This window comes from Chiloscyllium plagiosum, unplaced genomic scaffold (genome assembly GCF_037043375.1).
Source record: "Chiloscyllium plagiosum isolate Xiang-an unplaced genomic scaffold, Cpla_swu_hap1 HiC_scaffold_39, whole genome shotgun sequence".
NCBI classification, from domain to species: Eukaryota; Metazoa; Chordata; class Chondrichthyes; order Orectolobiformes; family Hemiscylliidae; genus Chiloscyllium; species Chiloscyllium plagiosum.
Genome location: NW_028270177.1, coordinates 43038952 through 43056649, shown reverse-complemented (window position 1 = coordinate 43056649; position 17698 = coordinate 43038952). Strand labels below are relative to the sequence as shown.

At 46.8% G+C, this 17698-nt stretch overlaps 1 protein-coding gene across 1 annotated transcript in view; it reads right to left on the bottom strand.

The window, feature by feature from the left end:
* Positions 1–17698, bottom strand: part of spg21 (SPG21 abhydrolase domain containing, maspardin) — a 136164-nt gene that overhangs the window by 38468 nt on the left and 79998 nt on the right. Inside the window, exon 6 of the mRNA XM_043677697.2 lies at positions 6377–6484. Within this exon, the coding sequence (XP_043533632.2) occupies positions 6377–6484 (108 nt within the window). The remainder of the gene's footprint in view (positions 1–6376; positions 6485–17698) is intronic.

Genomic DNA, 17698 nt, shown 5'->3' with positions numbered 1-17698 from the left:
GGGCACTGTTGGTATGATCAGCAAGTTTGCAGATGACATGAAGGTTGATGGAGTAGCAGAAAGCATAAGGAACTATCACAGAATACAGGAGAATATAAATAGACTGGAGAGTTGGGCAGAAAAGTGGCAGATGGATTTCAATCCAGACAAATGTGAGGTTATGCATTTAGGCAAGACTAATTCTAGAGCAAATTATACAATGAATGGAAGAGCCATGGGAAAAGTTGATGAACAGAGAGATCTGGGAGTGCAGGTCCATTGTACCCTGAAGGTTGCTGCACAGGTGATAGAGTAGTCAAGGCGGTATATAGTATGCTTGCCTTCATTGGATGGGGTATTGAGTATAAGAGGGGGCAAGTCATGTTAAAATTGTACAAGACAGTGGTGTGGCCGCATTTAGAATACTGTGTACAGTTCTGGTCATCACATTACCAAAAAGATGTGGACACTTTGGAGAGAGGGTGCAGAGACGGCTTACAAGGATGTTGCCTGGTATGGAAGGTGCTAGCTATGAAGAAAGGTTGAGTAGGTTAGGTTTATTTTTATTAGAAAAAAGGAGATGGAGGGGGGACCTGATTGAGGTTTATAAAATCATGAAGGGTATTATAGACAGGATGGATAGAGACAAGCTTTTTCCCAGGGTGAAGAATTCAATTACGAGAGGTCACGCTTTCAAGGTGAGAGGTGGAAAGTTTAAGGGGGACATGTGCGGCAAGTACTTTACACAGAGGGTGGTGGGTATTTGGAACGCGTTGCCAGCAGAGGTGGTAGAGGACACAGTAGATTCATTTAAGATGTGTCTGAATAAATGCATGAGGAGGTGGGGAGCAGAGGGATACAGATGCTTAGAAATTGATCGACAGATTTAGACTGTACATTTGGATCAGCTCAGGCTTGGAGGGCTGGAGGGCCTGCTCCTGGGCTGTAAATTTTCTTTGTTCTTTGTCATTTACTGCGTCCATTGCTCCTGATGCAGTCTTGTCTACATTGCGGAGACTGGATGCCTTCTCGCAGAGCGCTTCAAAGAACACCTCCGGGACACACACACCAATCAACCCCACCGTCCTGTGGCCATACAACTCCCCCTCCCACTCTGTCGAGGACATGCAGACTCTGGGCCTCCTCCATCACCACTCCCTTACCACCCAATGCCTGGAGGAAGAACTTCTCATCTTCCGCCTTGGGACCCTCCAATCCCATGGCATCAATGTGGATTTTATCATTTTCCTCATTTCCCCTTACCCCAGTTCCAACCTTCCAGCTCAGCACCATCCTCATAAACTGTCCCATCTGTCCATCTTCCTTCCCACCAATCCGCTCAACTCTCCCTCTGACCTATCACCTTTATCCCACTCTCCCCTCCAACCTATCACCTTTACCCCCACCATCCAATTTATCTCTCCACCCCCGAGGCTCCCAGCCTCATTCCTGATGATGGAATTTTGCCTGAAAAGTCAATTTTCCTGCTCTTCGGATGCTGCCTGACCTGTGCTTTTCAAGCACCACACTCTTGACTCTAATCTCCAGCATCTGCAGTACTCACTTTCGCCTACAGAGAAATCTGACTGTCAGGATTCAGAATTGGTTGGTCCATAGAAAACAGAAGGTGGTAGTAGATGGGAAGTATTCAACCTGCAGCTTGGTCACAAGTGGTTTTCCACAGGGATCAGTTCTGGGACATCTGCTCTGTGATCTTTATAAGTGACTTGGATGAGGCAGTGGAAGAATGGGTTAGTACGTTTGCCGATGACACAAAGGTTGGAGGAGTAGTGGATAGTGTGGAAGGCTGTTGTAGGTTGCAGTGGGACATTGGCAGGATGCAGAGCGAGGCTAAGTGGCAGATGGGGTTCAACCTGGAAAAGTATGAAGTGATTTATTCTAGAAAGTCAAATTTGAATGCAGATTACAGGGTAAAAGGCAGGATTCTTGCCAGTGTGGAGGACCAGAGGTCCTTGGGGTCGATGTCCATTGATCCCTCAAAGTTGCCACCTAAGTTGATAGGGTTGTAAAGAAAGCATATGGTGTTTTGATTTTCATTAGCAGGAGGATTGAATTTAAGAGCCACGAGGATTAGATTAGATTAGATTAGATTAGATAAGATAAGATTCCAGCGACCAGAACTGTACACAATACTCCAAGTGTGGCTGCACCAGAGTTTTGTACAGCTGCAACATGGCCTCATGGCTTCAATACTCAATCCCTCTATCTATAAAAGCTAACACACAGCAGGCCTTCTTAACAACCTGGTGGCAACTTTCAGGGATCTATGTACATGGGCACCGAGGTCTCTCTGCTCATCCGCACTACCAAGAATCTTACCATTAGTCCAGTACTCTGATTTCCTGTTACTCTTTCCAAAGTGAATCACCTCACGCTTTCCCGCATTAAACTCCATTTGCTATGTCTCCGCAGTTGCAGCTTATCTATGTTCCTCTGTAAACTGCAACAGCCTTTGTCACTGTCCACAATTCCACTGACCTTACTGTCATCCGCAAATTTACTAACCCTTCTGCACTCTCATTCAGGTCATTTAAGGGCGGCACGGTGGCACAGTGGTTAGCACTGCTGCCTCACAGCCAGAGATGAAGGTTCAATTCCCGCCTCAGGCAACTGTCTGTGTGGAGTTTGCACATTCTCCCAGTGTCTGCGTGGGTTTCCTCCGGGTGCTAAATTGCCCGTAGTGTTAGGTGAAGTGTTAGGTTAGTGTTAGGTTATGTAGGGGAATGGGTCTGGGTAGTTTGCGCTTCGGCGGGTCGGTGTGGACTTGTTGGGCCGAAGGGCCCGTTTCCACACTAAGTAATCTAATCTAAAAATGACAAATAGCAGTGGACCCAAAACAGATCCTTGCAGTACACCTTTGGTAACTGATCTCCAAGATGAAGATTTCCCATCAACAACTACTTTTCAGCTAGCCAATTTCTGATCCAAAACACTAAATCACCCTCATTGCCTCTGTATTTTGAGTAAGAGCCTACTATGGGGAACTTCAGCAAACGCTTTACTGAAATCCATATCTGCCACATCAACTGCTTTACCCTCATCTACCTGTTTGGTCACCTCAAAGAACTCAGTAAGGTTTTGTGAGGCACGACCTACTCTTCTCAAAACCATATAGACTATCCCTAATCAAATTATTCCTCTCTAAATGATTGTAAATCCTATCTCTTATAATCTTTTTCAACACTGAAGGAAGGCTCACTGGTCTATCGTTATCAGGGTTGTCTCTACTCCCCTTCTTGAACAAAGGGACAACATTTGCTTTCCTCCATATTTCTGGCACTATTCCTGTAGACAATGATGACATAAAGATCAAAGCCAATGATTCCTCAACCTCCTCCTCAGCTTCCCAGAGAATCCTAGGAAAAGTCCCATCCACCCAGGAGACTTCTATATTTTCACACTTTCCAGAATTGCTAACACTTCCACCATATAAACCTCAATCCCATCTAGTCTAATAACCGGTATCTCAGTATTCTCCTAGACACTATTGTCTTTTTCCAGCTTGAACACTGACGAGAAATATTCTTTTCGCTCCTCTCCCATCTCCTCAGACACCACACACAATTTCCCACTACTGTCCTTGACTGGCTCTGATCTTACTCTTGACATCTACGACCTTGGGGGAAGGTTTAAGTTGGGAACGGGCAAATTACATCCGTATTAGGCAGAAGCTAGCGAGTGTTAATTGGGAGGAGCTGTTATTGGGCAAGTCCATATTCGACACATGGGAGTCGTTTAAAGACCTCTTGGTCAGAGTTCAGGACCAGCATCTTCCATTGAGGAGGAAGGATGGCAAAGTAACGAGGGAGGATGTGAATTTTGTCACAGGAAGAAAAAAAGCATATGTAAGGTTTAGGAAGCTAACATCAGACAGGCTCATGAGGAATATAAAAAAAGCAGGAAAGAACTCAATCAGGGAATGAGGAGAGCAAGAAGGGGCCATGAAATGACCATGTCAAGTACGGTTAAAGAGAATCCCAAGGCATTCTATACATACGTAGAACAGTACAGGCACTTTGGCCCTTGATGTTGTGCCAACCTTTTATCCTACTCTAAGATCAAACTAACCTTCAGACCCTTCATTTCACTGTCATTCCGCGAATTGTGCCTATCCAAGCGTCACTTAAATTTCCTGAATGTGTCTATCTCTACTCTGCTGGCAGTGCATTCCACGTACCCTACACTCTGTATAAAGGACTGACCTCTGACATCTCTCCTAAAGCTTCCACCAATCACCTTAAAATTATGCACCCACGCGATAGCCATTTCCGTCCTGGGAAAATGTTACTGGCTATCCACTCTCTATGCCTCTCATCATCTTGTACAACTCTACAAAGTCACCTCTCCTCCTCCTTCAGTCCAAAGAGAACAGCTCTAGCCCCCCTCAGCCTTTCTTCATAAGACATGTCCTCCAGTCCAGACAGCATCCCGTAAATCTTCTCTGCACCCTCTCTAAAAGTTTCACACAACTAGAACGCTACACAATATTCCAAATGTGATCTAACCATGGCTTTATAGATTCCCTACAGTGCGGAAACAGGCCTTTCGGCCCAACAAGTCCACACCAACCCTCTGAAGAGTAACCCACACAGACCCATTTCCCTCTGACTAATGCATCTAACACTATGGGCAATTTAGCATGGTCAATTCACCTGACCTGCACATCTTTGGACTGTGGGAGAAAACCGGAGACCTGGAGAAAACCCATGCAGGTAAGATGGAGAATGTACAAACTCCACATAGACAGTCGCGTGAGGCTGGAATTGAACCTGGGACCCTGGTGCTATGAGGCAGCAGTGCTAACCACTGAGCCACCCTATGAGGTCTTATGAGGGAAGGCTGAGGGACTTGAGGCTGTTTTCTTTAGAGAGAATAAGGTTGAGAGGAGACTTAATAGAGACATACAAGATGATCAGAGGATTAGATAGGGTGGACAGTGAGAGCCTTTTTCCTTGGATGGTGATGGCTTACACAAGTGGAGAGGTAGTAAGGACATGGAACACCCTGCCTGCAACAGTAGTAGACTCGCCAACTTTTAAGGGCATTTAAATGGTCATTGGATAAACAAATGGATGATAATGGAATAATGTAGGTTAGGTGGGCTTCAGATTTGTTTCACAGGTTGGCTTGTGTGCTGTAATGTTCCATGTTCTATGTCCTGACATATTGAATTGTTTTTAAGTTGGAGGGATGTATATGGCAATATGTCCACCTGTCACTCCATTTTCATAACTTCATCAGTTAATGACTTTCTATCCAAGACATTATTTCAATACTTGAATCTATGAATCTATCGTAAACAAGATCAGCAACAGAGCAACATGCACAGTATGGTAAAACAGGAAGACACATTGCAGGCACCATTTGATGCGCGGAAATCCAAACTGATGAATCCTTGTAAGCTGAAGGAGGCGGTATAAATTTAAATGGTATAAGTTAATAAGTATAATTTAAAAGGTCTAACAGAATCATTCATACACACAGATCTGTAAAGTTGGCAGGATAAGGCTAAAAATATGCTTGAGAAAACAGAGCAATTGTCTTGACAAAGGTTGAGAGCACAAAATAAGTTATGCATAATTTATGTTAAAAAAAAAAGCACTAGTTAGGTATCACAGTTGGAATACTACATCTAATTTTGGACACCACACTATAGGGAAGGATATCAAGCCATGACAGAGGGCACAAAGAAGATTTATTAGATTGGTACCAGGCAAACGATGCTTCAGTCATATAGAAAAGATGGGGGTCTCTGGAGTAGAGGAAGCAATGTAGATTTCATAAAGGTATTGTAAATCATCAAGTATTTTGATAAAGCAGGTACTGGAATCATGGTTGGTTAATGGAGACAGAATTTCACCCTATTGACAAAAAAAGCCAAGAGGGGAGACTAGAACATTTTTCTGCAGCAATTTATGATTCAGAATACATTACTTTGAAGAGGTCCTGGAAGCAGATTTAATAGTAACTTACAAATGGAAATTGAACAAATATCTGAGAGAAGAAATTCTCAGGGTTCTGGGCTAAAAAGGCAAGAGTGGGTCATACCGAATCATTTTTTAATAAAACAACATACAAACATGGACAGAATGGTTCCCTTCTGTGCTTTATGAATAAACATAAGGGAGGACTCCAAATTATTACAGCAAGTTTAAATAAATTGCAGATTTAAGTGAAGAATCGAAACAGCTTCAGGCTTGAAGAAGAAAAATATGCAGTATCTTCATTTGGGAAGGGGAAAAAAGTAAACCATGAATGAGAAAACCAGCACATATCAAATTTTCAGATTAATCAGTTTATTCGTCAACAAATATATAACTTCATGAGGTTGAAGGGAATTCTTGGATACAGAAAATCAACATAAACACATACTTACGTCCATTATGGTTACAGGAACTTCTTTGATCTTGTGAGGCTCTACATAGGAATTCTGGCAGTTTAAAGTGAGACGAGAGGCCAACTCGCCCTGCCCTAAACTCTCCAACTGTCATTCCATACAAAAGAGAGAAATTAGAATTCATGAAATAATAATATAAAATAAGGCTAAAGGAACTGGAGTTCAAATTTAGAATTCTTTAAGCATCTCGCATTACATGCTAACTACTGGTCAATTGATGGCTTGTTATAAAACATTAGAGCAGTTAGGTCACAGGGTCATATAGGTCGACAACACAGAAAAGCTCTTTGGTCCATCAAGTCTGCGCTGGTTATAAACCAGCACCTAACTATTCTCATTCCATTTGCCAGCACTTGGCCCATAGCCTTGTATAGCCCTTGATGTTGCGCTGTGGAACCAATCTGAAACTGACCTATTCTACACCATTCCACTTTCATCCATATATTTATCCAATGACCATTTAAATGCCCTTAAAGATGACGAGTCTACTACTGTTGCAGACAGGGCATTTCACGCCCCTATTACTCTTAGTAAAGAAACTACCTGTGACATCTGTCCTACATCTATCACCCCTCAATTTAAAGCTATATTCCCATGTGCTAGCCATCACCATCTGAGGAAAAAGGCTCTCACTGTCCACCCTATCTAACCCTCTGATTATCTTATACGTCTCTATTAAATCACCTCTCAACCATCTTGTCTCAAATGAAAACAGCCTTAAGTTCCCCAGCCTTTCCTCATAAAACCTCCCCTCCGTAGCAGACAACATACTAGTAAATCTCCTGTGAACCCTTTCCAAAGCTTCCACATCCTTCCTAAAATGCAATGGCCAGAACAGTATGCAATACTCAAACTGCGGCCGTACTAGAGTTTGTACAGCTGCAGAGTGACCTTGTGGTTCCAAAACTCAATCCCTCTACCATTAAAAGCTAACACACCGTATGCCTTCTTAACAACCCTATCACCCTGAATGGCAACTATCAGAGATATATGTACATGGACACAGAGATCTTTCTGCTCATCTACACTACGAAGAATCTTACCATTAGCCCAGAACTCTTTATTCCTATTGCGGTTTCAAAAGTGACTAATCTCACACTCTTCCACAGTAAACTCCACATTTGCCACCTGTCAGTCCAGCTCTGCAGCTTATCTATGTCCTTTTGTAATCTGCAACATCCTTCCGCACCATCCCCAATTCCATCCACCTTACTATCATCTGCAAATTTGCTATTCAAGATTAGATTGGTGCTGGAAAAGCACAGCAGGTCAGGCAGCATCCGAGGAGCAGGAAAATCAACGTTTTGGGCTGAGGCCTTCATGACCTGTTGGGTTTTTCCAGCACCACTCTAATCTTGACTCTAATCTCCAACATCTGCAGTACCCACTTTAACCTCCACAAATTTACTTCTTTGCCATCATGCAGGGTATTTAGAAAAATGTCAAACAGCAATGGCCCCAGAACAGATCCTTGTGATACACCACTAGTAACTGAACTCCAGGATGAACATTTTCCACCCTCTATCTTCCTTCAGATGGCCAATATCTGATCCAAACCACTAAATCACCCTCAATCTCACGCCTCTGTATTTTCTGCAATAGCCTACCGTGGGAAACCTTATCAAATGCTTTCCTGAAATCCAGATACACCACATCAACTGTTTTACCTTCATCCACCTATTTGGTCACCTTCTCAAAAAAACTCAATAAGGTTTGTGAGGCACGACCTACCCTTCACAAAACAGTGTTCACTATCCCTAACCAAATTTGTCCTCTCTAAATGATTATAAATCCTCTCTCTAAGAACCTTTTCCAACACTTTACCCACGACTGAAGTAGGGCTCACTGCTCTACAAGGTTGTCTCTATTCCCCTTCTTGAACAAGGGGACATTTGCTATCCCCCCGTCTTCTGGCACTATTCATGTGGACAATGATGACAAAGATCAAAGCCCAAGGCTTTGCCATCTCCTCCCTGGCTTCCCAGAGAATCCTATGACCCAGGGGACTTACCTATTTTCACTCTTTGCAGCATTGCTAACAGCTCCTCTTTGTGAACCTCAATCCCGTCTAGTCTAGCAGCCTATATCTCGGTATTCTCGACAACATTGTCTTTATCCAGTGTGAATACAGACAAAAAATATTCCTTTAGTGTTTCCCCTATTTCCTTGGACTCCACACACAACTTCCCACTACTATCCTTGATTGGCCCTAATCTTTCACTCGTCATTCTTTTATTCCTGATATACCTACGGAACGCTTTAGGGTTTTCCTTGATCATATCTGCCAACAACATCTCATATCCCCTCCTGGTTCTTCTTAGCTCTCTCTTTAGGTTTTTCCTGGTTAACCTACAACTCTAAAGGGTCTTAACTGAGCCTTTACATCTCATCCTAACATAAGCTGCCTTCTTCTTCTGAACAAGAGATTTGACTTCTTCAGTAAACCATGGCTCCCTCACTCAACCACTTCCTCCCTGCCTGACAGATATATACTTAGCATGTTAATGATATACTGAAGGGCCTATTTTTGTGCTATGGATCTCTAAAATTTTGACCAATTTTTCTTCAGATCTAACATCTGGGTAAATTTCCTTTGCATGAGGCATTAACCAGAATCACTGATGTAGAGGACTCCATAATTCAGACAGCTCTTAATGCACATTGGTTAGCATCCTTGCCACTCAGCCAGAGGATCCAGCCTTTGACCAGATGCCAAAGGAGATGAAGTTATAACCTGTACAAGCAGGCCAAGCATAATTTAGAAAATGCTTCCAATGTGTGCTAATGGCAGGACACAAAATGAGAAAAATTCCTCATCAGCCAATGTGATGGAAATAACACTGGAGACTCTCCCAGATGACAAGATATAAAAATTAGGTTTAGGGTCAGCTCAGATTCCTGTATATTTTTATGATGCTACACATTGGATATTCAACTGTACAGCCAACACCAAGCATGAAGGAGCAGCACCCTGAAAGTTAGTGCTTCCAATTAAACCTGTTGTACTATAACCTGGTGTTGTGTGATTTTTAACCATGTAAATATCGCTGGATCGTGATTGGACGTTGGAGGATCGTTTGGTTTTGCTGACCTGCTCTTGGTGGATCTTAATGCTGGCTTCGGCCTAACGCCAATTCAGGTACCAGCCAACCTCTGAGCTATGGCCTCAGCAGCCGCTCGCAGCCCTGGCCAGGGCATTCGCAACACAGTCAGGGTGACTGTGAAGAAGGTGGAGGAGCACACACCGGTCGATCGGACGGTGTTTGTGAAGAAGATTTTGCTGGAGTGCTGTGGATTCGAAGCAGTGGATGTGTACTGCCTGCAGGATTTCCCTGCGGCAGGCTATTTCGATGTGACCTTCAGGAGTGTGAAGAATTGCGAGCAGCTCCTGAAGGTCTTCAAGGAGAAGGAGGGGGAACCTCTGTTCTCCATCTTGTCGGCGGTCCCGTTGTGTGTGCTTCCTGCGCAGAGGAGTCGGGTTGTAACAATCCAGATGTACAACCCTCACGTCCCAGCAGCAGATGTCCTGACCTTCTTGAGAAGATACGTCCAGGTCGAGGGAGAGAGTACCGATGTGGTCGATCCTTTCGGGATCTGGACCAGCAAACGACAGGTCAGGGTAACCCTGAGGGTCGATGCCAGTGGGAACATCCTCCACCCACCCTCCAGCTTTGCCATCGGACATACGCAGGGCAGCCAAAAGTGTGCCGAACCTGCGGGAGGTCAGGCCACATGACGGCGGTCTGCCGAAATTGCAAGCAGGAAGGCCACCCGACCAAGGAATGTAAGGAGGCCAAGAACTGTAATCTGTGCGGAGAGGCGGGCCACATGTACAAGGTCTGCCCAAGACGAGGGGCCGCCACCTACGCACAGATGGCCGGAGGTGGCAACACGAACCGTGGACCGCCCAAGACCAGCAAGGTACCACAAAACAGCACGGGAACGGTGCCTGGAGGCAACCAGAAGGAAGGGCGGGCTGTAGCAGAGCAGACGGCAGGCAGCGGGGAGGTGCAGCAGCCGATCCAAGCTCCTGCAAGACAGACGGAGGAAATGGAAGAGAAGGGACCAAAGGAGGCAGAGGATTGGATTACTGTGAAAAGCAGGAAGAGGAAACCTCCCAAAGCCACCCAGCGAGGGGGGAAGCGACACCTACGCGACGAGGACACATGCAGCTCTTCCGACGGTGAGGATGGGCACAAGGCGGGTCGTCACCAGAGGAAGAGACAGAGCGCCGTGGAGAAAAAGGAGGGCAGCACCGCCCAAGCAGGAAAAGACGATCCCTCTGAGGGGACGGGTAAAGCCCTCCCCCAACCGGTGAGAACCAAGAGGTACCCACCGGCCCACAGCTCCAGGTAACTGGGAGCAGCGGTCCTGTGACAGCCCCGCTGTCAGATGGAGAACTGGACCATGCGGACCCTGGGCCCGACCCGAAGACACCAGAGTGGGGAAATGGCTCCAGCGTGGAGCTGGACAGCTACCTCAGCCTTGGGATGGTCCAGCAGTTTGCCGTCACCACGGGAATGCACACAGCTACCCCAGAGGGGCAAGACCAGCAGCAAATGGACACTGTTAACCTTGTAAACTGTTAAAATGGGGATAAGAGTTGCCAGCATCAATGTGCGTAGCATCAAATCGGCTACGCGATGTGTTTCTACGATGGCCTTCCTGGCCAACGTTAAAGCCGACGTCCTGTTCCTGCAGGAGTGTGCGATACCGCACCTCAGCAGCTACAGGAGATGGTCGAGCTTATGGGCCCATGGGCCGTCAGTTTGGTCGGGGGGCAACGATAGCCGTGCCTCCGGCCTGGGTATCCTGTTGAGAGGAGGCAACTTCACCATCTCCGAGGTTAAGGAGGTGGTGGGCGGGCGCCTCCTCGTCGCGACATCATGTACAGGAATGCTCCCCTGAGACTGATTAATGTGTACGCCCCAGTGGGTAAGAGTGAACGGTTGGCCGTCCTGCAGCAGCTTCCACTGTTGCTGGCTACGTCCAGGCTGGTCATTCTGGCCGGAGACTTCAACTGTATCATTGATGCAGATGGACGATCCGGCGGGGGGGGACAGTAAACTGGACACCACGTCCAGAGCCCTGATGGACACGGTAAAAGATGCCAAGCTGCACGACGTCTTCAGCGCCCCTGCAGACGGAGCGCAGCGTCGATACACTTGGTTACAGGCAGACGGGTCTATCCGCTCAAGGATAGATTACCTGTTTGTGTCCCGAACGCTCTCGGTCAGATCCACCGACGTCAAGCTGGTGTTCTTCTCCGACCACTGCCTCCTGCTGGCCGACTGTCACCTACAGGACGAACAGCGGGCTGGTAAGGGAACGTGGAAGCTGAACACCAAGCTGTTGACCCCGGGAAACATTGAGGAGCTCAAGAGGGACTACGCAGGTTGGAGAACCGTGAAGCCCCTCTGAGTCCCCAGTGGACTGGTGGGAAACAGTAAAAGGGAACATCAAGAGGTTCTTCATCCTCAAAGGTGTTCACGAGGCGAGAGAGAGGCGGGGAAAACTGTCCCAGCTCCAGGAAAGTATGCAGAACCTGCTCCTGCTGCAGACGATGGGGGTGGATGTCACGGAGGACCTCAAGGAGGTGAAGGGCCAGCAAGCCTCGCTCTTTGCTTCGGAGGCCTCCAAGATAATCTTCCGGTCCAGGGTCCGCTCGGTGGAGCAGGACGAGACGTGCTCACGTTTCTTCTTCCAGAAGATGCACAAAGAGAGCTCCGTGCTCAGCAGCCTGAAGGAAGAAGATGGCTCGATAATGTCATCTCAGGCTGACGTCATGAGGATCAGTAAATCCTTCTACGCCAGTCTGTATGACGCGAAGCCAACCGACAGCGTGGCCTCCCAGTCGTTCCTGTCCTCTATCACGGAGGTCTTAGACGACAGAACACGGGAGAGGCTGGACCAGCCGCTATCTCTGGACGAGCTGACCAAGGCCCTAGAGTCCTTCGAAAAGAATAAAACTCCCGGAAGCGACGGCTTACCGGTCGAGCTCTATTCCGCTCTGTGGGACTTGATTGGCCAGGACCTGCTGGAGGTGTATGTCAGTATGCTTCGGGCAGGTACCATGAGTGAATCCATGAGGAAAGGCATCATCACCCTCGTCTACAAGCGGAAGGGGGAGAGGGAGGAACTCAAAAATTGGAGACCAATCTCACTGTTGAATGCAGATTACAAAATTCTGTCAAAGGTAATCGCCAACCGGGTCAGGTCTGCTCTAGGGTCGGTGATTCACCCTGACCAAACCGGTGCTGTGCCGGGCAGGAAGATCGCTGAGAGTCTCGCACTCCTCAGGGATACGATCGCCTACGTGCAGGACAGAGGGTTGGACACCTGCCTGATCAGCCTGGGCCAGGAGAAAGCCTTTGATAGAATATCACACACGTATATGAGAGATGTTCTCTCCAAAATGGACTTTGGGGAGGGAATCTGCAATTGGATCAGACTGCTCTATACCAACATTGTCAGTGCAGTCTCAGTCAACGGGTGGGAATCAGATAGCTTCCCAGTCAGATCTGGAGTCAGGCAGGGCTGCCCCCTCTCTCCTGCCTTGTTTATGTGCTGCATAGAGCCATTTGCCGAGTCCATCAGGAAGGATGCGAGCCTGAGACGGATGACTATTCCTGGCAGCGGGGGCCTGCAGGTTAAGGCCTCCCTGTACATGGATGACGTCGCCGTTTTCTGCTCGGATCCGCTGTCCGTGCGCAGACTCATGTGCATTTGTGACCAGTTCGAACGGGCCTCGGGGACCAAGGTAAACCGGGGCAAGAGCGAGGCCATGCTCTTCGGGAACTGGGCCGACCAATCCTCGATCCCCTTCACCGTCAGGACCGACCACCTGAAGGTGATGGGTATTTGGTTCGGAGGGGCTGGGGCGTGCGCCAAATCTTGGGAGGAGCGTATCAGCAAAGTGAGGCAGAAACTGGGCAGATGGAAGCTACGGTCGCTCTCCATCGCGGGAAAAAACCTGGTCATCAGGTGTGAGGCACTGTCATTGCTGTTATACGTTGCACAGGTCTGGCCTATTCCCAGAACCTGTGCCGCTGCAGTCACCCAGGCCATCTTCCAGTTTATATGGAGGTCAAAGATGGACCGGGTCCGAAGGGACTCACTGTATAAAGATCTGGGCAACAGGGGAAAAAATACACCCAATGCCACCCTCACCCTGATGGCCACCTTTGTGTGTGGCTGCATCAAGCTGTGCGTGGATCCCCGGTATGCAAACACCAAGTGTCACTACGTACTGAGGTTCTACTTGTCCCCGGTGTTGCGAAGGATGGGCCTGGCCTCGCTGCCGCGGAACGCTCAGAGTAGTTGGACCGTTCGTATCACCTGTCCTTCGTGGAGAAATTTATCAAGAAAAACTCCTTTGACCACAAGTCCATTAGGAAGTGGTCAGCACGTAGTGTCCTTGAGACCCTTTGGGAAAAGGAGAGGGCGGATCCTATCGAGCGGTTCCCTGAGCAGACTGTCAAAGCCATTTGGCAGAATGCCTCATCGCCAGAACTTTCCAACAAGCACCAAGACATGGCTTGGCTGGTGGTGAGAAGGGCTCTGCCTGTGAGATCCTTTATGCACGCCTGGACTCTCAGCCACACCGCACGCTGCCCTCGAAGCGGCTGCGGGGGGGGGGGGGAAGAGACTGTCACACACCTCCTTCTGGAATGTCACCTACGCAGAGGAAGTCTGGAGAGGAATGCAGTGGTGTTTGTCGAGGTTCGTCCCGAGCAGCGCCGTGACGCGGGACTCCGTGCTCTACGGTCTGTTCCCCGGGACGCACACCGAGACGAACATCAACTGTGTCTGGAGGATCATCAACTCGGTGAAGGACGCTCTCTGGGTGGTCCGAAACCTGCTGATCTTCCAGCTGAAGGAGTTGACCTTGACTGAGTGTTGCAGACTGGCACATTCCATGGTACAGGACTACGTGTTGAGGGACGCGCTGAAGCTTGGGGCAGCTGCCGCCAAGGCGCGGTGGGGAAAGACCACTGTGTAAAGTCTGCCTGCCTAACGAAGAACAGGGGGCCCATGCAGTCATTTGGGCTCTGCTGGTGCCTCAGCTAATTATATTGGCATATGATCAAAAAATGTACAGACCTGTATAAAAATGATAAGTTTTGATCTCTGTATGTCCATGTTTACATATGTATGGCATGACCAATTGTACAGACCATCAAATTATTTTATGAATAAAGTATATTTTTGAAATAAAAAAAAATTTTAACCATGTAAATAATAGCTTTCTAAGCCATCATTCAATGATATGAAACGAAACTGAAATACAGATGTGATTTAACATTTTGAATTTTCAAAAAACTGACCAGATTTTTAAAAAACAAACAAGCAATTTATTATCCTGAAGGTGTCAAGATCAAACAAAAGGTGACAGACATGTTGAGCACTCTGCTACAAAAAACAATATTAGCAATTCTCCAGTTCTCTGGGACCTCACCAATGTTTAAGGATGCTGCACAGATATCTGTTAACGCCCCATGCCCCGTCATGTCCCTCTCCTCGGTGAATACTGACATGAAAGTACTCATTAAGAATCTCACCCACTTTCTCTGACTCCATGCATAACGTTCCCCCTTTGTCCTAGAGTATTGAGGACATGAGTTGGGAGGTCATGTTACAGCTGTACAGGACATTGGTTAGGCCACTGTTGGAATATTGTGCGCAATTCTGGTCTCCTTCCTATCGGAATGATGTTGTGAAACTTGAAAAGGTTCAGAAAAGATTTACAAGGATGTTGCCAGGGTTGGAGGATTTGAGCTCTTGGGAGAGGTTGAATAGTCTAGGGCTGTTTTCCCTGGAAAGTTGGAGGCTGAGAGGTGACGCATAACAGCTGTGCTGAGGGAGAATATTCCCGGAAATACATTCATGGAAGTTATTTGGGTGGAACTGAGAAATAAGAAAGGGATGATCATCTTATTGGGATTGTATTATAGACCCCCCAATAGTCAGAGGGAAATTGAGGAACAAACTTGTGAGGAGATCTCAGCTATCTGTAAGAATAATAGGGTAGTTATGGTAGGGGATTTTAATTTTCCAAACATCGACTGGGACTGCCAAAGGTTTAGATGGACAGGAATTTGTTAAGTGTGTACAAGACAATTTTCTGATTGAGTATGTGGATGTACCTACTAGAGAAGGTGCAAAACTTGACCTACTCTTGGGAAATAAGGCAGGGCAGGTGACTGAGGTGTCAGTGGGGGAGCAGTTTGGGGCCAGCGACCATAATGCTATTCGTTTTAAAATAGTGATGGAAAAGGATAGACCAGATCTAAAAGTTGAAGTCCCAAATTGGAGAAAGGCCAATTTTGACAGTATTAGGCAATACCGTTCGAAAGCTGATTGGAGGCAGATGTTTGCAGGTAAAGGGATGGCTGGAAAATGGGAAGCCTTCAGAAATGAGATAACAAGGATCCAGAGAAAGTATATTCCTGTCAGGGTGAAAGGGAAGGCTGGCAGGTATAGGGAATGCTGGATGACGAAAGAAATTGAGGGTTTGGTTCAGAAAAAGAAGGAAGCATACATCAGGTATAGACAGGATAGATCGAGTGAATCCTTAGAAGAGTATAAAGAAAGTAGGAGTATACGTAAATCAGGAGGGCAAAATGGGGACATGAGATAGCTTTGGTAAATAGAATTAAGGAGAATCCAAAGGTTTGTTACAAATATATTAAGGACAAAAGGGTAACTAGGGAGAGAATAGGGCCCCTCAAAGATCTGCAAGGCGGCGTTTGTGTGGAGCCACAGAAAATGGGGGAGATACTAAATGAATATTTTGCATCAGTATTTATTGTGGAAAAGGATGTGGAAGATATAGACTGTAGGAAATAGATGGTGACATCTTGCAAAATGTCCAGATTACAGAGGAGGAAGTGCTGGATGTCTTGAAACAGTTAAAAGTGGATAAATCCCCAGGACCTGATCAGGTGTACCCGAGAACTTTATGGGAAGCGATTGCTGGGCCTTTTGTTGAGATATTTGTATCATCGATAGTCACAGGTGAGGTGCCGGAAGACTGGAGGTTGACAAATGTGGTGCCACTATTTAAGGAGGGCGGTAAAGACAAGCCAGGGAACTATAGACCGGTGAGCCTGACCTCGTTGGTGGGCAAGTTGGAGGGAATCCTGAGGTACATGTATTTGGAAAGGCAAGGACTGATTCGGGATAGTCAACATGGCTTTGTGCGAGGGAAATCATGTCTCACAAGCTTGATCGAGTTTTTTGAAGAAGTAACAAAGAAGATTGATGAGGGCAGAGCAGTAGATGTGATCTATATGGACTTCAGTCAGGCGTTCGACAAGGTTCCCCATGGGAGACCGATTAGTAAGGTTAGATCTCATGGAAAACAGGGAGAACTAGCCATTTGGACACAGAACTGGCTCAAAGGTAGAAGACAGAGGGTGGTGGTGGAGGGTTGTTTTTCAGACTGGAGGCCTGTGACGAGTGGAGTGCCACAAGGATCAGTGCAGGGCCCTCTACTTTTTGTCATTTACATAAATGATTTGGATGCGAGCATAAGAGGTACAGTTAGTAAGTTTGCAGATGACACCAAAATTGGAGGTGTAGTGGACAGTGAAGAGGGTTAGCTCAGATTACAACAGATCTGGACCAGATGGGCCAATGGGCTGAGAAGTGGCAGATGGAGTTTAATTCAGATAAATTCGAGGTGCTGCATTTTAGGAAAGCAAATCTTAGCAGGATTTATACACTTAATGGTAAGGTCCTAGGGAGTGTTGCTGAACAAAAAGACCTTGGAGTGCAGATTCATAGCTCCTTGAAAGTGGAATCGCAGGTAGATAGGATAGTGAAGAAGGCGTTTGGTATGTTTTCCTTTATTGGTCAGAGTATTGAGTACAGGAGTTGGGAGGTCATGTTGCGGCTGTACAGGACATTGGTTAGGCCACTGTTGAAATACTGTAATTCTGGTCTCCTTCCTATTGGAATGTTGTGAAAGTTGAAAAGGTTCAGAAAAGATTTACAAGGATGTTGCCAGGGTTGGAGGTTCTGAGCTACAGGGAGACGCTGAACAGGCTGGGGCTGTTTTCCCTGGAGCGCCGGAGGCTGAGGTTTACAAAATTATGAGGGGCATGGATAGGATAAATAGACAAAGTCTTTCCCTGGGGTCAGGGAGTCCAGAACTGGAGGGCATAGGTTTAGGGTGAGGGGGGAAAGGTATAAGAGAGACCTAAAGGGCAACTTTTTCCACACACAGAGTGGTACGTGTATGGAATGAGCTGCCAGAGTCTCATACAATTGCAACATTTCAAAGGCATCTGGATGGAT